This window comes from Ictidomys tridecemlineatus, chromosome 15 (genome assembly GCF_052094955.1).
Source record: "Ictidomys tridecemlineatus isolate mIctTri1 chromosome 15, mIctTri1.hap1, whole genome shotgun sequence".
Classification (NCBI taxonomy): Eukaryota; Metazoa; Chordata; class Mammalia; order Rodentia; family Sciuridae; genus Ictidomys; species Ictidomys tridecemlineatus.
Genome location: NC_135491.1, coordinates 16,190,385 through 16,217,379, shown reverse-complemented (window position 1 = coordinate 16,217,379; position 26,995 = coordinate 16,190,385). Strand labels below are relative to the sequence as shown.

General features: G+C 37.2%; 1 protein-coding gene across 3 annotated transcripts; it reads right to left on the bottom strand.

The window, feature by feature from the left end:
- Positions 1 to 369: 369 nt before the first annotated feature.
- Positions 370 to 21,110, bottom strand: Znf383 (zinc finger protein 383). 3 transcript variants are annotated; one of them, XM_078033166.1, is made up of 6 exons: positions 20,770 to 21,110; positions 18,015 to 18,046; positions 16,126 to 16,179; positions 10,394 to 13,616; positions 9,999 to 10,094; positions 370 to 3,895 (listed from the first exon to the last, which is right to left on the bottom strand). In XM_078033166.1, exons 4-6 carry the CDS (start codon positions 10,425 to 10,427, stop codon positions 2,715 to 2,717), a joined length of 1,311 nt encoding a protein of 436 aa, XP_077889292.1. In that variant the 5' UTR covers positions 10,428 to 13,616; positions 16,126 to 16,179; positions 18,015 to 18,046; positions 20,770 to 21,110; the 3' UTR covers positions 370 to 2,714. The 3 variants fall into 3 exon arrangements, with proteins under 3 accessions (XP_077889292.1, XP_013220742.1, XP_021576036.1); XM_013365288.4 differs by having other exon boundaries at positions 10,394 to 10,520; XM_021720361.3 differs by lacking the exon at positions 10,394 to 13,616.
- Between the last annotated feature and the right edge of the window lie 5,885 nt (positions 21,111 to 26,995).

The window sequence follows — 26,995 nt, the reverse complement described above, 5'->3', positions numbered from 1 at the left end:
AAAATAAAGATGTTGTGTCCACCGAAAACTAAAAAAATAAATATTAAAAATTCTCTCTCCCAGGCTGGGGATGTAGCTCAAGTGGTAGCGCGCTCGCCTGGCATGCTTGCGGCCCGGGTTCGATCCTCAGCACCACATACAAACAAAGATGTTGTGTCCACCAAAAAAAACTACAAAAATAAATATTAAAAAAAAATTCTCTCTCTCTGTCTTTAAAAATTTTTTTTAAATTATTTGCTCTAATTTAAAAAGTGTTCCTTTTAGAGGAAAGTCTATTCAAAGTCCACCTCTTCTCCAGTCAATTCTGATGTCAAGTCAATTTATTAAAATCACACTTTGTTCAGATTTTCCAGTATTTTACAAATACACTGAATTTTAAGTTTTTTATTTAACTGGATACAAAACATACATCATAATATTCACCCTTTTAAAGTGTATAGTGGTTTCCAGCATATTCACAAATTTGTGACATCTAGAACAGTAATTCCACATTTTCATCACTCAACAAGAAAAGGGTCCTTTTCAGTTTAAACATATCATCATTTCAGTTTTTCATTCTCAATACCATCTATTTGTCATCTTTATTTCATCACTGGAATCAGTAAAATTTGTCTCCCTTTCTCTTTTCCACAAAATAATTAAAATTTTTGCTTTTGATAATTTTTATTTCTTCTTTTTATAATTAATTATCACTTCCTCCTCTCAAAATACACTTTTGCCTATTTTAGGTTCTTGGATTCCATTGTAATTTTATTTGTTAATAAACTTTATAGCACTTTGATATACACATGTACATTAAGTTAAAAATCTTCGATACAGCTTTTATTGCCACAGGTTTTTCAACAGTGTTGTCAGTTTCATTTGCATCTGAATAACATATACAAAGTGATATATTTCCTTAACCCATGTTAATTAAGAGGAGATACTGAACTAACACTCAGATATTTGATGGTCATCTACTTTTACTATTTTCCCTATTCTGTGCAAAGAATGTGATCTGTATGCTTTCTACTTTTTTTGGAACCAATTAAGAAAAATATCAACTCTTCTTGCTATTGTGACAGTTGTGATTTTAAACTGCCCCGCTATAACCAAGGCATTCTTCCTACAGCATGAAAGATGAAGTCTGAATAAAGACTACCCTCATAAATCTTTTTTCCCTTTGAAATTCCATACTGACCAAGGAGTAGTAGGGGAAAGGTGTTTCTTTCCCATCGTCACTATAATTATTTTTCTTCTTCCTTTATGAATTCTTTGACAAAGTTAAACAATATGGTTAAAGTCCTTCCCACAAATCATAATGAAGATAATTATGAGAACGAGTAGATCAATGATAATAGAGAAAAACATTTATTAAACATATACTAGTTGGTAGGAATAGATCTAAGTACCTTGTACCAATTCACTGAGTCCTCATGGCCAAACCAATACATACACAATTGTATATATTTATACATAAGAAATAAAATACAACTAACATGTATAAGAAAAAATGTGTTAAGTAACTGGAAGAATAAACACTTTTGTAAATAGTGATTACTTTTCCAATATGGCATTAGGATTTGGATTAATGAAAAGGAACAAAACAGTTTTTAAAGAGAAAACATGACTAATTTCAGCAATTAAAATAAATGTTTTAAAAGAAAAACCAGGCATCTAAAGATAAAAGCTTACACACTATAAAAATTTAGAGACAATCCTAACTTGAATAATAGTCATTTAAAAAAGTTATATGTCATTAAAAATAATAAAAACCTACATTTACTAAAATGGCTATTATGTTTTTGGCATAATAAAAGCAAGTGACGTCATGGCATACATGCCATGACTTCACTTCCTTAAAATATGATGTCTAGCAGAATTTGCTCTACCAAATTGAGAGCAGTCATCTATAGCATAACTATAATTCATTTTGGCTTGTTTAGCTTCTGCCTTTTTATGTTTTTGAATTGTTTTACAATAAAAATATAAACTTGTGAAATGAAACAAAAAAATTAATACTGACTTGAAAAACAAAGTTATAGCTGGGTACAGTGGCGCACATTTGTAATCCCAGCAGCTCGGGAGGCTGAGGCAGGAGGATTGTGAGTTCAAAACCAGCCTTGGCAAAAACAAGGCGATAAGCAACTCATTGAGACCCTTTCTCTAAATAAAATACAGAGTCGGGGATGTGCTCAGTGGTTGAGAGCCCCTGAGTTTAATCCCTAGCACTGACCCCCGCCCCAAATTTATAATTCCACAAGGAATTTCAAATTATGAAAGGTCACACAATTTAAACAGTGTGATACTAATGCAAAAACAAGGCTGGGGCTGTAGCTCAGTGGCAGAGAGCTTGCCTAGCATGTGTGAGTTACTCACTGGGTTTGATCCTCAGCACCATATAAAAATAAACAAAGGCATTCTCTCCATACAAAACTACAAAATTTTTTTTAAAATAACAAATATCAGAAAAGGGAAGAACTCTAAAATACAAGCAAATACATACAAGAATATAATATAGCACCAAACAATGGGGGAAAGAAAGAATTACTGAACAAGTGGCATTGATTGCTACAATATGGAGGGGATGTCAATTTAGACTCTAAATTCATATCCTAGAGTGAAATGCATTTGGATTGAAAACTTGTATACAAATAAAACATAGATACAGGGTAACTATCAAATATGAATTTTTGTCTAAAACATTAAGATGATAAGAGTCATAATTTTTATTATTAGTTAGTATGAATTCCCTGATGACGAATGAGATCTGAGCCACTACTAAAGGCCTTCCCACATTCCTTACAATTATAGGGCTTCTCACCACTGTGAATTCTCAAATGGCGAGTAAGATTTGAGCATTTATTGAAAGCCTTTCCACATTCACTACATTCATATGGTTTTTCATCTGTATGGATTCTCTGATGCTGGAAAAGTTGTGAGTTCTGAGTAAAAGCCTTCCCACATTCAAGACACTCAAAGGGCTTCTCACCAGCATGAATTCTCTGATGTTGGCGAAGTTGTGAGCTCTGAGTAAAAGCCTTCCCACATTCCTTGCAATTGTAGGGTTTCTCACCAGTGTGGATTCTCTGATGGTTAGTAAGTGCTGAGCCACTGCTAAAGGCTTTGCTACATTCCTTACACTCATAGGGTTTCTCACCAGTGTGGATTCTCTGATGCTGAACAAGTTTTGAGCTCTGAGTAAAGGCTTTGCCACATTGCTTACATTCATAGGGTTTCTCGCCTGTATGAATCCGAACATGTTGAAACAGCTGAGAGCTCTTAGTAAAGGCTTTCCCACATACTTTACATTTGTAGGGTTTTTCACCAGTGTGAATTCGCTGGTGATCAATAAGATTTGAGCAGTAACTAAAGGCTTTCCCACACTCCTTACATTCATAGGGTTTCTTACCAGTATGAATTCTCTGATGTTGAGAAAGGTATGAGCTACAACTGAAAGCCTTTCCACAGTCTTTACATTCAAAGGGTTTTTCACCAGTATGAATTTTCAGATGCCGAGTAACATGTGAGCCACAACTAAAGAATTTCCCACACTCCTTACATTCATAAGATTTTTCACCAATATGAATTCTCTGATGTTGAATAAATTGTGAGTTCTGACTAAAGGTCTTTCCACATTTTTTACATTCATAGGGTTTTTCTTCATTATTCATTATTTGATGTAGAGTAATGAAAGACTGTTGAATAAATGTGGGTACATATTCATTAGAGAATACTTCTTGACTTAAATGCCCATTTTGTCTGGCAAAATGACTTCTATATTCTAAAACATTTCTAAAGCTGGAGTATTCAAGGCCAGGCTTTGTAAGTCCCATTATCTCCCTCTGGCATGACTCTATTTCATAAACTTCTTTCTTTAGAGATAATAACTTGCTTTCACACATTGATTCCAGGTCTGAAAGAAAAAAAAAAAAAGGGCTAAATATTCTTTTCCCCTCTTATTTGTGAAAAGTTAAATTTTATGATACAAATGGAAAAAATTAAAGTAAAAATTGTCTTGGGCTGAGGATGTATGTAGCTCAGTAGTAGAGTGCTTGCCCAGCACATGTGAAGCACTGGGTTCAAACCTCAGTACAACATATAAATAAATTAAATAAAGGTATTGTGTCCATCTACAACTAAAAATATTTTATTTTTTTAAAATATTTTTTTAGTTGTAAATGAACATAATACCTTTTTTAAAGTTTTTAATATGGTGCTGAGGATCAAACCCACACATGGCTCACACATGCCTCACACATGGTAGGCAAGCACTCTACCACTGAGCTATGATCCCAGGTTGACAACTAAAAATATTTTTAAAAATACTATCTAGTGGGTAAATGACATAAAATTCTCAGTTACTGTTTAATCTAAAAAAATAAGCAAGAATGAACAGAAATTAATAAGATATAATTCAGGAAGCAGAGTGAGGAGAGTATGGAAATAAGTTACCACAATGATTCTCAAAAACAGATGTGGGTCAATATCATCTGGAAAGGTTAGTAAAAATACAATGCTTGAGCTATATACTAAAACATGACTAGTCATATACACATGTACACATCTATATAACTGTGTGAGAAAGAGTACATTGTCATACTATCTAACAAAACATGGATACTTTTTTGGCCTCCATTGAAGGTCTTCTAAGAGAACGAAATACACATGCAGAAGATTCTTTGGTATTCCATGGCATAATAAAAAGGAAGTTTTGGGGATGGGGTTGTGGTTCAGTTGCAGAGCACTTGCCTAGCACATGTGAGGCACTGGGTTCAATCCTCAGCATCACATAAAAATAAAGAAAATAAAGGAATGAGTCTATCTGCAACTAAAAAAATTAAAAAGCAAAAAAAGAAAATTTAGCCTTTTCCCTATTTTTTGACACAGAGCTTTAAAATTCCTTGGAACTTCATGAACGATAGCACTGTTTTGTTATGCCAATGAGGTGAAACAGGGTAGTTCTTAGCTTCTAGGGACTGATCACCAGAAAGATCAAGAATGTGATTAGAGCTGCAGCTTTTCGACTGCCTGATCTCTATAAAGGGGAGAAAGAGTAAAGACTGAGCTACCAATTGTTTAATCAAGCATGCCTAGTAAAAAAAGAACTCTGGACACGATATTTCAGTGGAAATTCCAGCTGGTGAATGCACTGATGTGCTGGCAGTGTGATACACTTGATTCCATGAGAAGAGGGTATGGAACTTCTATCCAGTAGCCTTCAAGATTTTGCCCTAGTATGTTTTCTTTATACTAAAACTCTAATCTTAAATATAGAACTTAATATTGAGTTCTATAAATCCTTCTATCAAATTATTGAAGCTAAGGTGGCCTTGGAAACCTCTGAATTTAGAGCCAGTTGGTCAAATTGCATGCCATCTGAGAAATCCCAACACTTGAGTCTGGCTACTAAAGTAAGAGCAGTATTATGGAGGACTATGGGTTTGCACTAATATTGTCAAAATTGAATTGCAGCACACTCAGTTGGGGTAGAAATAGAATAAACTCTGTAATATAGAATGTAGTAGATAAATTTGAAAGCAGTAATGAAGGGTTATCCATATGGAGGATGAGCCAGAGACAGAGTCTAAGGTATTGAACTAATTTAATTAGCAGATAGAGAAACTCAGAATAGTTTGTGTGCTGAGGATTCAATGAAAATACTATTTGCCCTGGATTTTGTGATGGTGATCTTAGGATAAGAGAGGTCTGAGACTGCTCATGTACCATCCCAGGGACTGAGTTTAAGGGAGACAGAAAGGAATTAAGACACAGTATAGCTGGGCACAGTGACACATACTTTTAATCCCAGCAACCCAGGAGGCTGAGAAGGGAGGATCACAAGTTTGAGGACAGCCTACGCAATTTAGCAAGGTCCTGTTTCAAATTTTTAAAAAGTGCTGGGGATGGTAGCTCCGTTTTAGATAGCCCCTGGGTTCTGTCCCAAGTAGTACATGAAAAAAAAATTTTTTTTTAAAGACAGTATAACGCTACCATAGAAAGATGTCAGGAACAGACTAATGAAAGTTTAGTGCTAATTCTAATAGTTACTTACTGAAAATATGGTTTAGATATGAGGTGTCCCCCCAAAATTCAGTGTAAGACAATGCAAGAATGTTGAGGTGAAATGATTGGATTATGAGATACATAACCTCATCACTGAATAATCTATTGATATGGATTAATTAGATGGTAACTGTAGGCAGTAGGGTGTGGCTGGAGGAAGTAGGTCACTGTAGTTGTAATCTGCTGTTTATTTTGTTCCTGGTGATCACAGCTCTATCTCCAGGCTTGCTGGCTGCCATGTCCTAAGCTATTTTTCTTTGCCATGCTTTTATGCCTCACTTGGGGCCTAGAGCTACGGAGATGGCTGACCATGGACTGAACTTCTGAAACTGTGGGCCAAAATAAACTCCTCCATCTAAATTGTTCTCGCCAGGGTATTTTGGTCATAGTGACACAAAAGCTAACAAAAACACTAAGTGTTCCCAGGCAATTATTAAACCTCTGAAAATCCTCATTTCTTCATCTGAAAAAGGGAAATAATCCTTAATTTATGATTACTTGGAGAATAAGAGAAAAATGATTATAAATGTCTTGGAGGTAAGTACACAGTATCTGATAGCTATTATTATAAGAGACTTTTTTACTAAAAATGAGGATATTAGGCAAATTAAATGGCTCAAAAACATCCAAACAAAATGTATCTCAAGTCAGCAGCAGAAAATTTGGATCTTTAGAAAAGAGATTTTCCCTCCCATTGGAGCCTTCACAGAGGTTCTTCCCTTTGTCTAAAGTTTTCTTCCTTATGAACATATACAATAACAAGACATAGCAGTAAGCCTAGTATTACACTAATTCTAAAATATAGATAAGCATAAATAATTCAACATGTTTACAATAATTATTACGATGATACAAAAAAATCTGTGATTTGCATTCATTTTGAAGTCACAGGAAAGACTAATAAAAATGTCATAGGAACTACAGTTAGTTGCATACATCACAACAGGAAAAATGCTGTAGAGGTTACTAAATATAGATATTCATGTTTTTTCTTATCCAAGTTCATAGATTTCCAAATTCTATCAAAAGAATCCAAAATTAGGAGTTTCTGAGCAAGAATAATCCTTTATAAATACAATCAAGCTGGGTGCAATGGCACACACCTGTAGTCCCAACTACTCTGGAGGCTAAGACAAGACAACTGAAAGTTCAAGGCTATCCTCAACAACTCAGCAAGATCCTATCTCAAAATAAATAATAAAAAAGGTCTGGGACGTAGCTCAGTAATAAAGTACCTTTGTGTTCAATCTCCAAGACAAAAAAAAACCCACCACAATCATGTCACTCTGCTCAAATCATACAATGGATGCACATTTCAGAATAAAATTCAACCCTATCAAGACCCATAAGACACTAACTAACTCACCTGCAAATACCCCCCATCCTCTACCTCTGCAACCAGCAGAGAGGTGCACATATACCTTGGTACTTTCCCATATCCACTTATATAATTCCCTTTTTAATCACTGGCAACAGCCACAGTGGTAGAAGCCAAAAAGCTTTATTCTCAGTCACTTTATTCTTCTTTTCCCTAAATCTCTTCTACCAGATATTTGCTTGTTCCCACACCTCTTTTAGACCTCTATTAAATATTACTTCATCATAGAAGCCTTCTCCAACCTCCCTTCATGGCATTTATCACCATCTGATTATATATATATAAAATATATAAATATAAAGTATTAATATATAATGTATAAACATTTATATAAGTATACAGTAAAGGAGCAAAAACTTTTTTTTTGTTCTTTTAGTACCAGGGATTGAACCCACGGGTGCTTTATTCACTGACCCACATTCCCAGCTCCTTTTATATTTTATTTTGAGACAGGGTCTTACTGAGTTGCTGAGGCTGGCTTTGAACTCATAATCCTCCTGCCTCAGCCTCCCTAGTCACTGGGATTACAGGTGTGTGCCACTGCGCCTGCCAAAAGAGCAAAAACTTCTAAGACCCTATTTTAACTACTAATATTAACTCTAATATTTTAACTACTAATATTAGACTCTAATATTAACTACTATTTCAGTATGGATTAAATCTATGGCTACATATTTAATCCTTGAACAAAGTACCCTAACTTCTCTTACTAGATAAGAAGATATATAAGCATATATTTTATAATATATAATTATAAATTATATAATAATGGTAATTATAAATTACAAATAATACAATATGCCTACTTATAATGTTCAATTAAATAACTGTAATTATAAATTACATAATATTTTATATAATTATATATTTATAAATAATACATATTTTTTATAAATGACATATGTTTATACTCTGCTACGATTTGAATGTCTCTGCTCCAAAATTCAGGTGCTGCCAATGTCACAATATTAAGAGGTAGAGCTCTTCCCTCACAAATGGATAAAGTGCCCTGATAAAGGCACTTGAAGAAGGGAATTGGTTCCATATTGCCCTTTTCCTATGTGAGGACATACAAGGTAAGCCCTCACTAGAGATGTTAGTACCTTGATCTTGGGTTCTCAGCCTCCAGAACTGTGAGAAAATAAATTTCTATTCTTTATAAATCACCCTATCTGAGGTATTCTGTTATAGCAACACAAAATGGCCTAAGCCATTTTCTTTCCTACTAGAAAATAGATTCTAGAATATGATTCCCAAACTATAGAGCTTTGAGTGTTTTTATCAATACTAAATCGTAATAATTGGACCAATGCTTGGTATATAGTAGTGCCCTTCCAGTTCTCCTACTTCATCCTAAATTTCTTTTTCTCTGCCACTCTCTCTTTCTAGTATAGACACAGATTTGGTTTTGGCCCTGATAATATCTCTATGTATAATGTATAATGTATATGTATAATGTATAATGTATTATGTATAATGCCTGCAATCACTTCCAAGGCTCCAACTACTATTTTTTTAATGTATATTTTTTTTAGTTATACATGGACACAATATCTTTATTTTGTTTATTTTTATGTGGTCCTGAGGATCGAACCAGAGTCTTACACATGCAAGGCAAGCACTCTACCGCTGAGCCACAACCCCAGCCCCTCCAACTAAGTAAGGATTAAATCCCCTCCCATGTATTTAGTCCATGACTTTCTGCTAAGCTCCCTAATTGGTTTCTCTCTTACTGTTTTATTCTTTTTGGAAGTTATTTATGGATACATTTTAGCATCACTTTTTTGTGTAAGTGTTGGTACTGGAGATTGAATCCAGGGTTGCTGTAACACCAGGTTACACCCCTAGTCCTTTTTATTTATTTTGAGACAGAATCTTGCTAAGTTGTCAAGGTTAGCTTTGAACTCGTGAGTCAGCTTGAGTCTCTGAGATTGCAGGCCTGGGCCACCTGACCCAGCTAGACTGCATTTTTTGTTTTCCTCTTTCCACATTTAAAAATTGATATAGATTTTGCATTTTTTTTTTTTTTTGGTACCGAGGATTGAACCTAGGGGTGCTTAACCACTGAACCACATCCCCAGCCCACTTTTATATTTTTATTTAGAGACGAGTCTTGCTGAGTTGCTTAGGGTCTCGCTAAGTTGCTGAGGCTGGCTTTGAACTTTCACTCTTCCTGCCTCAGCTCTCAGAGCTGCTGGGATAACAGGCAGCTAACTTTACATTCTTAGGACATAATTAGTAAACTGCAGCACTGAAAGAGTTCCCTTACACAAATTAAGAAATAAAAGATGATAAGAGGAGGAAAAATCCAAGACAAACTGGTAAAAGAAGGCACTGACAGGCAGCTAGAGTGAAGACTAGTACTTGGGTGCTTGAAATTAAGTATTTGAAAAGAATGTTGAAAGAGTAGGAAGTAAGGGAAGGACTGAAACATGCCACTTGTAAACTCATGTTGAAATAACTTAGTTTCCTCCATAAGCCTAGCTTCTGGAAGGGAGCTTCCAGGGTGACATCTTGAAGGTGCTCTTTCCTCACTGACTAGCTGAGTTAGTACCTGTAATCATTTCTCACTTACCTGAACACAGGCCTCTTGTAAGCTCTCTGCCCACCATCCAGGGCTCTTTTCCTTGTTCCAGTAAAGAGATCACTTGAGGCTTAGGAATGTAAAATCCTGCTCATGAGAAAAGATATGGCACACGGTTATGCTGTGGGGAAATGAGATCCAGTCCCTTGCTGATCAAGGAACAGGTGCCACTACAGGAACAGCCAAAGAAGACAGAGACGAAGCTTCAGCCATAGCCCTTGGAGCTGCCCATTTCCCACGCTTCCTTTTCATTCCAGCTGAAACATTTATTTGAGAATAAGAAGCAGAAATTCAGCTGATTACTTGAAAAGCTGCTGAGAAATTCACTGTAGTAGAAGCAGACATTCCAGAGGAGAACTCTGAATTATTGGTAGAGATGCCCTTACCCATCGAAACCAGATTGCTATAGTTTTCCAACATCACATCTCTGTACAAGTCCCTCTGAGCAGGGTCCAGGCACTCCCACTCCTCCTGAGAGAAGTCTATTGACACATCATTGAACACCACTGATCCCTGAAACAATAAACATATGTACTAGCTTTGTGATAAAAAAAAAAAATACTTCAGCCAGGCGCAGTAGCACTTACTTGTAATCATAGTGATTTGGAAGGCTAAGGCAGGAGGATCTCATGTTTGAGGCTAGGTTTGGCAACTTAGTGAAACCCTATCTCAAAATAAAAAATAAAAAGGGCTTGGGGCTGGAGTTGTGGCTCAGTGGTAGAGCCCTAGCCTAGCACGTTTGAGGCCCTGGATTTGATCCTCAGCACCACATAAAAATAAATAAATAAAATAAAGGTATAAAAAAATAAATACAAAGGGCTGGTCAAGCATGGTGGCACATGTCAATAATCCCAGTGCCTCAGGAGGCTGAGGCAGGAAGAACACAGGTTCAAAGTCAGCCTCAGCAATTTAGCGAGACTGTAAGCAACCTAGTGAGATCCTGTGTCAAAATAAAAAAACAAGGTGGGGGTACTGGGTGTGTGGCTCAGTGGCAGACTGCCTGTAACCTCAACCCCAAGTACTGCCAAAAAAAGAAAGAAAGAAAAAAAAGAAAAAGAACAACTTCAGAGACTATTGTGCTTATATTGTGTGCTAAAGCAAATGAGTAATTATGTTGTTGTTGCTGAGAAATAGTATCTGAATTTTTTGGTGGGAGGTGGGGCTCTGTGGTGCTGGGGACTAAAGCCAGGTCCTTGCACATGCTGGATAAGAGCTCTCCCAGTCTTTTTATCCTTTTTTAAAATTTTGAGACAGGGTCTCACTAAATTGTCCAGGCTAGCCTAAAACTTGAAATCTTCCTGCCTCCCCTCCAAGTAGCTGGGATTATAGGCACGTGCCACCATGCCTGGCTTGAGAATCAGTATCTTTGGATCTCAAAAATAGAGCTGGGGATGTGGCTCAAGCGGTAGCACGCTCGCCTGGCATGCGTGGGGCACTGGGTTTGATCCTCACCACCACATACAAATAAAATAAAGATGTTGTGTCCACCGAAAACCAAAAAAATAAATATTAAAAAAATTCTCTCTCTCTCTCTTTAAAAAAAAAATAGATGCAAGTCTAGCAGGACTGAAACATGCTGCTGCATTATTTCAGCCACTTATGTATATCTTTCTGTGCTAAGGCAACCTTAATTTATTGTTTTGGTATGTTAGTTGACCCAAAGATCGGTTGGCAATTACATAGAAAGAATTGGAGAATACTAATCTTTTTTTCTAATACAGTATGTAACTGTGTTTAACACAGATATTTTACATTGTTTCTATAAGTAAAAATATCACTCTTATTTAATATCTTTTTAAAAATTTTTTGTTGTAGATGGATAGAATGCCTTTATTTTATTTGTATATGGTGCTAAGAATCAAACCCAGTGCCTCACACATGCCAGGCAAGTGCTCTGCTACTGAGCTACAGCCCCAGCTCTCTCATTTAATATCTTGCTGTTTTAAGTTAACCGGGGCAGATCTTCTCCTTTGATTGGTTTGGTTTCTCTGCGAGGAGTCATGTAATGCTATACTGGATTGTCTAGAAAAAGCAGACTCTTTATAACACAACTTCTATTAGTTAGGATGCTTAGGGAAGAGTTTTCTGGTTAGTCAGAAAATTTCCCCCTTTTTTTCCCTATTTCAACACTGGTTGAAAAAACAAACTATTATATTTTTTTGTCTTAACACAGTTTCCTAGGTGAAATTGAACTGTTTCTTGATTTGAGATCACTTAGCACTTTGGGATCATGATTTCTAAATATTAGGGATGATCATAGGATTGCAGGTATTGCTAGTTAATTGAACTGGATGTAGCTCCTAAGATGAAGCAGGGTGTGTTCCCTGGAATTTTCCTTTTCAAATAAATTTCTCAATTAAAAAAAAAATAGATGTGAAAATAATAAGTTTACTTTACATTAAACAAATGAACAAACAAATCCTGTCTCTGTCCATTGTGATGGCCTAGAAACAATCACTGACCTAGGAGCACAGAACACTCCAAGTTCTGGATTACAGTTTTCTAAGTATCACTTTCAGGAAAAGAGCTAATTTTCAGGATTAAATAAAAAATGCTCAGGATGAGTGTGAAAATCTTGTTAGAACACAAAGCAAGATATCTACCATAAACTGTTAGGATCATGCCGAAAACACTCAGGAGTCATTTTGAAGACTTTCCCTTGGCCCAAAATGGTACAACTTATGTATCAAATTATAAGGATAATTACTGAAATGGACTAATCATGTTAAAAACTTCAAATCCATGAGGTTATAATAATACTGAAAAAACTATTGGTAAGTTTTGGAGAATTGTAAGAAGCCAATGCATTATTTTGAAAACTGGTGAATAAATGCAAAAATTTAAATACTCTTTGTAACATGAACTGAAACATGAACATGAACATGAAATTATAAGGATAATTACTGAAATGGACTAATCATGTTAAAAACTTCAAATCCATGAGGTTATAATAATACTGAAAAAACTATTGGTAAGTTTTGGAGAATTGTAAGAAGCCAATGCATTATTTTGAAAACTGGTGAATAAATGCAAAAATTTAAATACTCTTTGTAACATGAACTGTTCTTCGGGTTACCAAACAGTTGATGAGGAAAAATTTTGCTTTACAGAAGAAGGAATGCCAACATTAAAATACCAGTATGCAACCCCTAATGAGTTTAACAATAATTGTCAATGGTTGCTACATTATAAAAAGAAACAGAATCATTTATAATGTGACTCCTAATAGAATTACCCTTGATCTGTGAAATGTTCTGATCAAGTTTTTTTTTACACTTAACTACCAATTTTCAGAAAACATTTAAATGGGACCACAGTGATTCGATCAGTAAAATTCAGGCAGTGGACAATGAAGTTTATTTACTTACATTTCAATAAAAAGACTGCACAGAAAGAAGTATCTACAAAATTAGAGACTCAAGAGACATACCAATCAACTGCAATGAACACTTCTTATCTGGATTCTAATTCAAATAAATGCTTTAAAAATAAGAGAATTATGAAAATATGAACACAACCAGGTACCAATGGCCAAAATGGTAATAATAAATAATAAACAATCCTTGTCTTTCAGAGGTAGGTATCAATTTCTCTTTGCTTCAAAACAATCTGCATGGAGGAATAAAGGTAAGGGAGGAAACATGAAGTGGAATAAATGAATAAGATGAACTGTGAGCAGATAGCTGTTGAAGCTGGTGGTTATGTGATAGTTCTTAAGACTACTCTACTTTGTACATCTGAAAAATTTCTGTAATAAAGTTTAGTTTTTAAAGGCAGGTGATAGAGAATAGTTACAACAGACCATCTGCAAGATCCTAATCACATATGTAAAATTGATTTAAACAAATTTGTGAAAGAACTCTCTTGTGAGGAAAGGAAGCAGAGAGTGCTGATATAGCAAATCTAAATCTGCACATACATTGCAAAGAAATAACTAGAAAATGTCTAAACTTGATTGATCAAGAAATAGTAATATATGAACATTAATTTAAAATATGGGATAAATTCCATTGCATCAGCTAAAAGAAATGAGGGAGTCTGCCTTTAAACAGCAGGACAAAGTGAAGAGGAGGGCCCTACTCTTTAAACATTTCTTAAATTTTTTTGTTTTTTTAAACCTCATTAGCTTTTTTTTTTTTTTTTTGTAGCTGTAGATGAACAGCATGTCTTTATTTTATTTGTTTATTTTTACTTGGTGCTAAGGATCAAACTCAGTGCCTCATACATGCAAGCAAGCACACTGCCACTGAGATACAGTCCCAGCCCCACTTTTTAAATTTTTAATATGTGGGGCTGGGGATGTGGCTCAAGCGGTAGCGCACTCGCCTGGCATGTGTGTGGCCCGGGTTTGATCCTCAGCACCACATACAAACAAAGATATTGTGTCCACCGAAAACTAAAAAATAAATATTAAAAAATTCTCAAAAAAATTTTAATATGTAAAACTTGACAAATACAGCAGGATGTGGTAGCACATTCCTGTAATCCCAGTAGCTCTGGAGGATGAGGCAGGAGGACTGCAAGTTCAAGGTCAGCCTCAGCAACTTAGTGAGACCTTGTCTTAAAGTAAAAAACTAAAAAGGGCTGGGATGTAGCTCAATGGATAAGCATCCCTGGATTATATCCCCAGTACTAAAAAAAAAAAAAAAAAGAAAAATTGATAAATACATAAATTATACTTCACTCCTGTGATTCATTGCCATAAAAATTATTTCCTATTAATATAAATTCTTTATTTTCTTGTGGCAGAATTTCTTACAACATATACTACTGGACAAGAATTATAAGGTCCTTCTGAGCTTTGATAGAATGATCTCAACAACTTAGGCATTTGCCAAACTCATTATAGTCACCTATCATTTCTATCCTTATTTCTAAGATAAAAGAAAATTGATGATTCATAGAGAAATTCATCATGTCACAAACTTCTTATTACCTTCAAATTGGACTTGTCTAATGGATACTGGTACAGTATGGGTCTTAAATATTTCCCAAAGGCCTGTGATTAAAGGCTTAGTTCTCAGCTGGGAACTACTGGGAAACATGAAAAAAAGGTCCATGGAGAAGTCTTCTAGACATTGGGGAGTATGTTCTTGAAGGGACTTTTAGAACTCCAGTCTTTTCCTCCTGTTTTTCTTCCCTGCAATGAGGTGAACAGTTTTACTCTACCACATGATCCCTGACACAACAGGCTGCCACACCACAGGCTCCAAAGCATCAGTGTCATTTGATCATGGAATGAAACCTCTGAAACTGAGACAAAATAAAACTTTTTTGCTTTACAAGTTGATTATCTCAGGTAGTTTGCTATAGTAACAGAAAACTATTACAAAATGCTCTAACAAAGTCTCAGAGATCCATATCAGCCACTGACTCCATGATTTCCAACACCTCATAAACTAGGAAATCTTTCAAAAATCTAACATTTGGAGCTACCAACATCACCTTTCATCTTATCCTATTGGAAAACGACAGTATATACACATAATCTCGGCTTTTATCATGCTTGTTCCTAGCTAAGCTACTCATAGCTCTATTTTATCAAATCACAGTCCAGAAAGGAAAAATTCATTTTAGAAATCTACCCAATTTTTGTTTCTTTCCTTTATAGTGCTAGGAGTTGAACCTTGTGTATGCAAAGCAAGCCCTCCACCAACTACGTCCCCAGCCCCACAAATCTACTCTTATTTCTCTAAATAGATACATTTCCTCTCCATCACAGTCCCTGGGAGAAGGCTGAGAAAAAAAGATGCTCAGTTATTTACTAAAAGAAATAGTAATGCTGATTGAAAAAAAAAAAAAGGACACTGAAGAATGGTATAGGATTATCTAGCTAGTATGAGAGGGAATGGGGACCAGGATCCTGAAGAGGAACAGTTATCCAAAAATGTCAGGATAAAGAAAGGAAATGCACACATCACTTTTTTTTTTCTTTGGCAGAGGGGTCTTGCCAAATTGCCCACACTGGCCTCAAACTTGCAATACTCCTACCTCAGTCTCCCAAGGAGCTGGGATTCTGGTATGTGCCACTGTGCCCAGCTCACGTTTTCTTTCTTTCTTTCTTTTCCTTTTTTTAAAGTAAGTAAATGTCAGCAAGAAAGAAAATGCAATGACTCACCTCAGCCATGGCTTTCAGTATTGCAGGAAATGATCAGTCCTCAAGGCTGTTCTCCTGAGAAAAGACACTGTTCTGAGAAGGCAAGACTAGGGAAACAAAGAAATATTCTAGATACTGCAATGACCTTATAGTTCTCAGGATGGTCAGATAAAACCACTTCTACTTCCCTTGATCTACAACTCTACTCTGGGAGCATGGAACAAATACTACTTCTTTCTCAATTCTAGAAACCCCAGGTTTTAGCTGCACCAAAATAAATAAATGCCAGGAAACTTTTGAGTTGCTTTTCCATATAGTTTTTAAAAACTATAGAGGTATTTTTCTTGAGACAGCATAAAAAGAAAAGCTTATGAGTTAGGGGTATAGTTCAGTGGTAGAGTGCCTACTTAGCATGTGTGAGGTCCTGTGTTTAATCCCCAGCACAAAATAAGGAGAGAGAAAATGAAAAGATTAACTTCAGGAGTTCTCACATCTTTATGATTTTGAGTCTTGTTTTCCTTGAACACAAAATAACTGTCTATTTATTAAAGTCAATGTCTGTGTTCTTCAGGAACACGAAAAAAATTTTTCATATGGATCATGCTCATTTCTTATTCACATTATTACTAGATTTTTTTTTTTTTTTTTGTACTGAGGAACAAACCCAGGGTTGATTAACCACTGAGCCACATTCGCAGACCTTTTGATTTTTTTTTTTTTTTCCCAGAAAGGGTCTTTGTTGAATTTAGGCCCTGGCTAAGTTGCTATCGGAAATAAAGCAATTGTTTTCTAGTTTCCCATGTGGTACTATTTTTGTAATAGCTTTATGAAAAATATCTTAAGTAAAATGTTGATAGTGCTTCTCCCTGATTTTAATAAGAATGATTTTATTATTTCACCTATTAGATATTAGAGCTTATTTGTTTTTATGGTTGGAGATTGAACCCAGGGGCACCCTACTGCTGAGCTACTAACCCCATAGTTAATGCTTTAGACCAGCTGGGTTCATCTTGACAAATTTGTTCATTCATGGAATTCTTTTTCAGTTTGGGTCATCCTCCCTCCTCCTTTCCTTCTCTTTCCCATCATTCTCCTTTCTCTACTAATCTACCTAGGCTCATCTTCCTTCCTTCCTCCCTCCTTCCTTCCATCCTACCAGAACTGCTTAACCACTGAGCCATATCCCCAGCCCTTTTTATCTTTTATTTTGAGACAGGTTTCAGTAAGTTCTTAGTTCCTCAATATATTGCAGGGCTGGCTTGGAACTTGTGTTCCTCCTGTCTGAGCCTCCTGAGTTGCTGGGATTATAGGCATGCACCACAGCTCCTGTTTATTTCTTTATTTTAATTGGTTCTTTCTACTTATATATAAAGGTACAATTCCCTGTGGTATATTTATATATGTGCATAACATGATTTTTAAAAATTCATTCCACATTTCTTCCCCTTTTGTATCCTTCCTTTCTCTCTCTTGAACCCCCTTCTTCTATTCTATAGATCTTCCTTGTGTCTTCTTATTTTGAGATAGGGTCTCACTAAGTTTTCTTAGGGTCTCACTAAATTGTTGAGGCTGGCCTGAAACTTGCAATCTTTCTGCCTCAGCCTCCAAGTTGCTGGGATTACAGGGGTGCACCACCATACCTGGCTTTAATATCTTTTTAACACACAAGTTTCCAAACATACACAGAATGTTTGGAAACATTTTTTGTACTTTAAAAAGTCCAAAGAACCCTCATGAGTCTACTAAACAGATTCAACAATTATTGTTATAGCCAATATTATTTTACCTAGACTCCTACCCACTAATTTTATGTTACCTTTATTTTAAGAGCTTTCAGATTATACCATATGTAAAGATTACTTTAAGTCACCTACCTGAAGTGTACAAGTCAGTGTTTTTAGTATACTCACCACAATGTAGTTTTAGTACATTTTCATCTCTCCTAAAACAAAATAAACAAAACACTCATTAACAGCCAGTCTCCATTTATCCATTTTCTCTATCCCTAAGTAACCACTAATCTGCTTTCTGTCTCTACAAACTTGCCTACATGTTTTCAGTTCATATAAATAGTATTATATATAAACTTTATGACTGGATTATTTCATTTAGCATACTTTCAAGGTGCATCAATGTTGTAGCCTGTATCAGAGCTTCCTTCCTTTTTATGGCCAAATAATATTCCACTATGAATATGTCACATTTTGTTTATCCATTTTTCAGTAGATGGGCATTTGGGAAATTTCCACTTTTTGGCTATTTTGAAAAATGCTGCTATGAACATTCAGGTACAAGTTTTTTTTATTTAATTTTTTATTGGTTGTTCACAACATTACAAAGCTCTTGACATATCATATTTCATACATTAGATTAAAGTGGGTTATGAACTCCCAATTTTACCCCAAATGCAGATTGCAGAATCACGTCGGTAACACATCCACAATTTTACATAATGCCCTATTACTAATTGTTGTATTCTGCTACCTTTCCTATCCCCTACTATCCCCCCTCCCCTTCCCTCACATCTTCTCTCTCTACCCCATCTACTGTAATTCATTTCTCTCCTTGTTTATTTTCCCATTCCCCTCACAACCTCTTATATGTAATTTTGTATAGCAATGAGGGTCTCCCTTCATTTCCATGCAATTTCAGGTACAAGTTTTTATGTGAATATGTTTTCAATTCTCTTGGACATATAACTAGGAGTAGAATTGTATGGTAATTATGTAACTTTTTCATAACTGCCAAACTGTTTTCTAAAGTGCAATTTCTCCAAATGCTCATCAACTCTATTGCCTTTTTTTAATTGTCATCCTGGTAGCTGTACAGTGGTTATCTCACTTTGGTTTTGATTTGTATTTTCCTAATGAGTAATGAAGTTGAGTCAGGATAGCTTTTTTTTATAACTGTTATTTTTTTAGTTGTCGATGGACCTTTATTTATTTATATGTGGTGCTGAGAATTGAACCCAGTGCTTCACACATGCTAGGCAAGTGCTCTACCACTGAGCTACAACCCCAGCCCATGGATACCTTTTTAAAAAGAACCTAACTCTTGGGGCTGGGGTTGTGGCTCAGTGACAGAGTGCTCACCTAGCACATGTAAGGCACTGGGTTTGATCCTCAGCACCACATAAAAAAATAAAAAATAAATAAAAAGATAAATAAAATAAAGGTATTGTGTCCATCTACAACAATTTTTAAGAATGATGTGTACTATACATACATGGGAAATTTATAAGAAGGAAATAGATCAAAATATTGGCAGTGGTTATTTTTAGGGGGCAGGCATTCTTTTGCCCTTTGTAACTTCCTATTTTCCAAATTTTTAAAAATAATCTTGCTTCAGGTGTGTATATGTGCTTAAAAACAACTTAGTACCAGGAAAAACCTTACCTATTTTCTAAATTAATATGTGAACATTATGTAGAAGAAAGTCAGGGAGAAAAATGGAATCTGTACATCCACCCCATGGTTTCCCATCATTTTCTCAGATGGAAAAAATTTGAGAACCAGGACACTTAATGAGTCTATGTTAAGTCAAAAAAGAAGAAAAGCAAAACTCAAACCCCAGTGCACCTTATATTTGGCTTGATCAACAACTATTTCTCTTTCTTCCTCTGGGTACCTCTGGAAAGGCTGAGATGAGTAAGAAAAAAAGAATTATGAGATGCCAGGCATTTTGTGTGTGTGTGATTTAGACTGACCTGATTAGAGCTCACTCTGAACCCACAACTACCACGATGGAAAGAAGAAAAAAGAGGGAGGTCAGAGGAATCTGGGCTATCCTAAGCATTCTGGTTTGAGAAGAGGAGTAAAATCTAAGTTGTCCAAGATCAGAATTTGTCCTGAACTCACAAGGATCTTTTAGGATAGAAAGTTGGAATCACAGGCACTCCACACCTACATTTCCAATGCTGCAGTCACTTATCCACTATAGGTGAACCCCATCTGCCCTCTCAGGAACACATCACCCAAATAATACCAGTACATGTGCTCACACACAGTCTATCCTAAGGATACACAATCACATCCACACATTAACAGACCCCTCCAACACAACACCACACAAAATCATACCGCGCTACAGAGTCACTCACTGTCACATTCACTAGAGCCACGCAGCCACAATTCCCTCCAGTTCTCCTACTGGGCACTACACACAATCATACAGTCAAAATAACACAATGGCCATGTATCTGTTACCCTGGCACAAGCATCACAGGGCCACACACAGTTACATAATCACTTTCACACATTCTCACATAGTCACAGGCATCCAGTACACGGAGTGGTTCTAACATTCATACAATGACGCACACAAACCTCTCAGAGTAACAGTCACAGATGCAAAAGCAGATTCTCCACGCCCACCCCCACATCCACATGTCACACAAAGTGAATAAGGTCACACACAATCGGTCCAACCTCGGGGACACGATCACATTGTTAACAAAACTACAGGAATGTGCAGTCACACAGGCACACACAGCTCTGCGCACGGTCAGTCACAACGACACACCCACCAGAGGAACATAAAATCACATCCGCGCACACACACTGCGCCCCACAGTCACATAAGGTCACAACCACACCCAGAGGCCCACACCTCGCGACCGCTCCCCTGGCCAGAGCTAGTCCCAAGTTCCTGACATCCCAGACCTACCAGGAATGTCCCTTCAGACGCCCAGGGAAGTTCCTGCGCAGCCTAGTGGGGCCCCGGGTGCCTAGGCCGCTCGCTGCGCACTTTCCCTGCCCTGGAGGCCGACGGTCCCGCAGGCAAATGAAGCGGCCGCCCCGTCCTCGCGGGGGTCTCTGGGAAATGTAGTCCGCAAGCGCCCCTCGTGGGGAAGATGACGCCCATCCTCTAACTCCTCCCCTTGCACCGCCGGAGTGTGGCCCTGCGTCTCCGTGGTGGTTAGGAAGTCTTCAAGGTAGACTTCAAGGTAGCCCACACAAAGCCGGACAGCCATCCTGTCCACAAGATTCCTCAAATGCACAGGCCAACCTCAGGTTGCTCCCTGGAAACTGTTCAGATGGAAATGAGTGGAGCCGCAAGAACTTCTGGGAAATGTAGTCAAGCGCCGGAAAACATAAGGCACAGGGCCAAGAGGAGAAAAAGTTGCTTTTGCAGGCTTTCTCAGCTGAGCTGCTGACGGTGAAGACCGACATTACCTGGGTCCTGAACCTTTCTAGGAGTTGTAACCAACTCCGAAGTCTCAGGGTGGCTCACAGAATCTCCAATTTTGCATTCCTAGGGTGATAAGCTGAGCCATAGTATAGGATATACGATTCCATTTGTATGGAATTATCCAGACTAGGCAAATAAATACAAACACGGAGTATATTAGGTATTAAGGACTGCAGAGCTAGGGGACATTGTGATTGATGATAGATATGGGGCTTCTTTGAGGGAGGGATTAAAATACTCTTGAAATGGATAATAATGATGTTTGCTTAACTCTGTAAAATACCAAAACAAATCAAATTGTACACCTTCAAAGAGCTTATTTAATGGTTTGCGAATTATTTCTGTGTGTGCATGTGTTTGAGACAGGGGTCAGCTCTCTTTAAGGAAATCCCCATTCTTGTCCGCAATGCTAATCCAATAATGAGGACAAGGTTTTGAGAAAAAGGAAAAAGTTTTATTGCTTTGCCAGCAAAGAAGAAACACAGGGGACTCCAGTCCGCGAGGCTGTGATTCTGACAGGGCTTTTAGAGAAATGATTGAAAGGCTACTTTCTAGCTGTGCCCTGTCAAAGACATAGTTCATTTTGCAGGCTTGTTTTCCCCAAGCTTAGGGTGGGAGAGAGAAAAAAAAAAAAAAGAAGAGGGGAAAAATATCAGTTTTAAAGTAACAAGGGCTGGGGTTGTGGCTCAGCGGTAGAACACTCGCCTAGCATGTGCGAGACCCTGGGTTCCATCCTCAGCACCACATAAAAATAAATAAGTGAAATAAAGGTACTGTATCCAACTACAACCAAAAAATAAAAATAAAACAAAATAAGCAACAGTAGTAGAGCAGCAAAGTTTATGTTCAAGGCTTGAAACAGACCCTGTTACACTGTGTTGCCCTGGCTAATCTTGAACTCCTGGGCTCAAGTGATTCTCCCCTCTTAACTGCCAGAGTAGCTGGCACTATAGTATGTGCCACCATGCCAGCAAGTGTTTTTGCTACCTGCAGCCTAGCCTGGGAACTGCTTGCATCCAGGGTTGCTTGTAGTGTTCAGCCAACCACCTTTATAAGAAATAGACAATGGAAAATGGAAAAAAAATAATTTTATACAGTTTGATTAAACCGGAGAGAAGCAGCTGGATTGTTTCTCTGCTGGTCCTATAGAAGCTGCTCCAATTTATAAGAAAAACATCAGTTGATATGCATATGTAGATTTAGTTAAGCTCTACATCTGAGAACTTGTTGGTGTTATTTTCTTCCTATCTTTCCTCAGTATGAGGATGTTCAAAAGCTAAAAGTTTGGAGCTTTTTATTTCAAAAGTGGGTGGGTCTGTTTCATTTTTTAAAAATCAACTTTACTGCTGGGTATGGTGACACATACGTGTAATTACAGTGACTCAAAATCTCAAGTTGGAGGCCTCAGCCTCAGGGTATTAGTGAGACCCTCAACAACTTAGCAAGAGCATGTCCCAAAACAAAAAATTTAAAAGGAAATAAAAAATAAAAAGGGCTGGGAGTGTCACTCAGGGGTAGAATGCCCTTGGGTTCAATCTCCAGTACCACAAAAACAAACAACACTTTGTTGAGCTTCACTTAAATACAATAAAATGCACATATTTTTAAGTGAATTGTTTGATAAGGTTTAACAAATGTTAAACCATCATAATCAAGCTATAGACTATTTTTATCCAATTTGCCCCCAATGTTCCTATGACTTTCTTCAATCATGGCCTATTCCTTCTACCCAGGTGAAGCATCCACTAATTTATATTCTGCCACTATAGAGTAGTCCTGTCTATGAGTCTTACTTATCTAGAGTTCCATATAAGTGAAACTGAGATGAAGACAGTCCTTAGTCTTATGGGGTTAACAGAGATACCATAAATGGGGGCTTAAAAAGTACACCAATCTTGCCAGGCACAGTTGGGATGGCTATCCCAGCGGCTCAGGAGGCTGAGACAGGAGTATCAGAAGTTTAAAGCCAGCCTCAACAACTTAGCAAGGCCCTAAGCAACTTAATGAGACCCTGTTTCGAAATAAAAAATGAAAAGGGTACCCCGGGTTCAAGCCCCAGTACCAAAAATAAATTAATTAATTAAATTAAATAAAAATTCTGTACAGCTTTGTCCTTTGTTTGAGCCAGCCTGGAGTTTCTGTCCCTTATGTGCTGCCTCTCTTTGTACTCAAGTTTGAGAATAAAAAGCCTTGTTCTGTGCCAGTCCACCTTTGATTCTTCTAACAGCACAAGAGCCCACAGAGTCACCAATAGAATCACACAGTAGGTGTACTTTTTTGATCTGGCATCTGTCTCTCAGCATGATGTTTTTGAAAAGATTCATCTATGCTCTTTTCTATAACAGTATTTCTTTTTGTTGCTGAATAATATTTTATTTTATGAATGCATGTGTTTGTACATCAATTCATGTGTTTATGCATATTTAGGTTGTTTCCAGATTGGTTGATGTGAATAAAATTGATATAAGTGTTTGTGTTCAAGTCTTTTTGTGAACAATTATGCCTTCACTTATGTTAGGAAATATGTAGTAGAGTAATTGGTGGGTCGTATAAGTACATATTTAATTTTGCAAGAAACTGCCAGTCTGCTTTGCTAAGTGGTTATACCATTTATATTCTCACCAGTACTGTATGAAACATCTAGCTATTTCATTTCCTTTCAATACATCTTTCTTTTCTTTTTCTGGTAGCAAGGATTGAACCCAGTGGCACTCTACCACTGAGCACATCCCCAGCCCTTTTGAATATTTTATTTAGAGACTGAGCTTGATGAGTTGCTTAGGCCTTTGCTAAGTTGCTGAGGCTGGCTCTGAACTCTCAATCCTCTTGTCTTAGCCTCCCAAGCTGCTGGGATTATAGGCATGGACCATCCCCTTCAACACTTTCTACTGTCAATCTTTAGAGTTTTCATTATCTAGAGGATGAAAAGTGGTATCAAATTGCGATTTTGATCTGCATTTCCTGATGACTATTAATTTCAGCATAATCTCATGCCCTTATTTATCATTCTTAAAGTCGTGTCAATTTTATTTTCAGTTTTAAAATTGGTTGCTTGTCTTATATTGGGTAGCGTTTTTATTTATTTTGAATAAATACATAATATGCATAAAAAACAAACAACAATAAGTGTTGGCAAGGATGTGGGGGAAAAGGCACACTCATACATTGCTGGTGGGACAGTAAATTGTTGCAACCAATATGGAAAACTGTATGGAGATTACTTGGCAAACTTGGAATGGAACCGTCATCTAACCCAGCTATCCCACTCCTCAGTTTATACCCAAAGGACTTAAAAACAGCATACTACAGTGATGCAGCCATATCAGTATTTACAGCAATACAATTCACAATAGCTAAATTGTGGAACCAACCTAGATGCCCTTCAGTAGATGAATGAATAAAGAAAATGTGGTATATGTACACAATTCAATACTACTCTGCATTAAAAGAGAATAAAATCATGGCATTTGCAGGTAAATGGATGAAATTGGAGAATATTATGCTAAGTCAAGTAAGCCAATCCCCCCCGACAAATGCCAAATGTTTCCTCTGATATATGGATGCTGATCCATTATAGAGATGGGGGGAAGCATGGGAGGAATGGAAGAACTTTACAGCAAAAGCGAGGGAGAAAAGGGAAGGGGTATGGAGGTAAGAAAGATGGTGGAATGAGATGAACATCATTACCCTAAGTATATGTAGGAAGACACAAATGGTGTGAATCTACTATATGTACAACCAGAAACATGAAAAATTGTGCTCTATATGTATAATAGGAATTGAAATGCATTCTGCTGTCATGTATAACAACTTAGAATGGATTAAAAAATTAAAAAATATATATATATACATACATATGTTGAAAATATTTTCTCCCTGCCTGGAGCACATTTATTTATTTATTTTTGGCTGTACTGGGGATTGAACCTAGGGCCTTGCACATGCTAGGCTCTATCACAGAGACACATTCCCAGCCCTTCTTAATATTTCATTTTGAGACAGGACCTCCCTAAGGTAGGGAAGCTGGCTTCCAACTTGTGATTCTTCTGAAACAAGGGGATGCACAAATGCACCTGGCTCCTCTCAGTTTTTTTAAAAAGTATTTTTATTAGTTGTTGATGGGCCTTTATTTATTTACTTACATGTAGTTCTGAGAATTGAACCCAGTGCCCCACATGTGTTAGGTAAGCGCTCTACCATTGAATCACAACTCCAGGCCTTCTCTCAGTGTGTTTCTTAAATATTTCTTTAGTTGTAGTTGGACACAATATCTTTATTTTATTTATTTATTTTATGTAATGCTAAGGATCGAACCCAGGGCCTCGCATGTGCTAGGTGAGTGCTCTACTGCTGAGCCACAACCCCAGCCCTCTCTCAGTTTTTTGATGTTGTTTTCAAAAAGCAGTTTTAACTTTTGATGAAATCCAATATCACCTTCATTTGTGATTACTATTTTGCATTGTTTCTAAGAAATGCATGCCCACCTCAGTGTTTTAAAGCATTAGCCTATTGTTTAATTCTAAAGCTCTTAAAGTTTTAATGTTTAGATCTGTGATCCAGTTTCAGTCTTTGTTTATGGTATGAAGTAATGATCAAGAGTCTGCTGAGGCTGGCATTGAACTGTTAGACCAAGACACAAAGAAAAGACCACTGACTCCAATTAAAATAAAATTAAAGCAAGCTTATTATTTCGACCGGCGGGCTACCTCTCCTACCAAAAACTTCGGGAGCAAGACAGCCCCACAGCTTTCCTGCAGCCCAGCTTTTAGCCTAGAAAGTTACACAAAGGGCGGGGGGTTACAGATAACAAAACTCTGAGGAGCATAACACAAAGGCTAGTTTATATTTTTGCTGGCCAGACATCAGAATTTATGAAGGTCATTAGAGCCTCAGAGAGGGTTGTTATCTGGACAAGGAAAGCCAGGGATGGGTGAGTTCAAGGCACAGGTAAGCATTCCAAGCAAGTTCAGAATTTGTAGTAATTTAGAGTAAAGCCAAAATTAGCTTTATGTCTTTGTGCCGAGATGGCTCCCAATTTTAAGAGGGAATCAGACTGTGTTTATCAGAACTCTTCCTCCTGCCTCAGCCTCCTGAGTTGCTGGGATTACAGGTATGCCCCAGCATGTGTCAGGAGCCATCCATGGATTGCATGTGGGTCACCACGCATGGAAGCCTCGTGGATAGAAACATACGGTGTCTGGGAATAACCAGGGAACATTTCCTTTGGTCAAATGCCTATGGACAATGTGAATCTTTATCCCACTCTGCCATGGTCCACACAGAACCTGAGATGGGTGTGACCTTCCAAGATGTCAATCAACTTGCTGATTGTAAGACATCTTGAAGCAAGACTCTGCCCTTGTAATCTTATTCCTACCTTTGATGTACCCCCTTAAATAAACCACTGGAACCATTTTGTCTTTGTCTAGTTTCAGAACCCACGTGGACTAGATCTACCAGGGGCTTCGCTTTCTATAAATATATTTCTGATTAAGTGCGCTTTGTTATTTACTAATTATTTGGGATTGTAAGTTTTAGGGTGACTTGGATTTTCCTGGGCAGGAAGAAGAACCCCTTAATGAGATGCTGGCTGATGTCCCCCCTATAAGTGCATGGCTAAGTTATTTTTTTCCATGTGGAAATCCAATTGTAGCCCCATTTGTTAATGAATCTGTCACTTTCCTCTTGTAGTATTTCAACA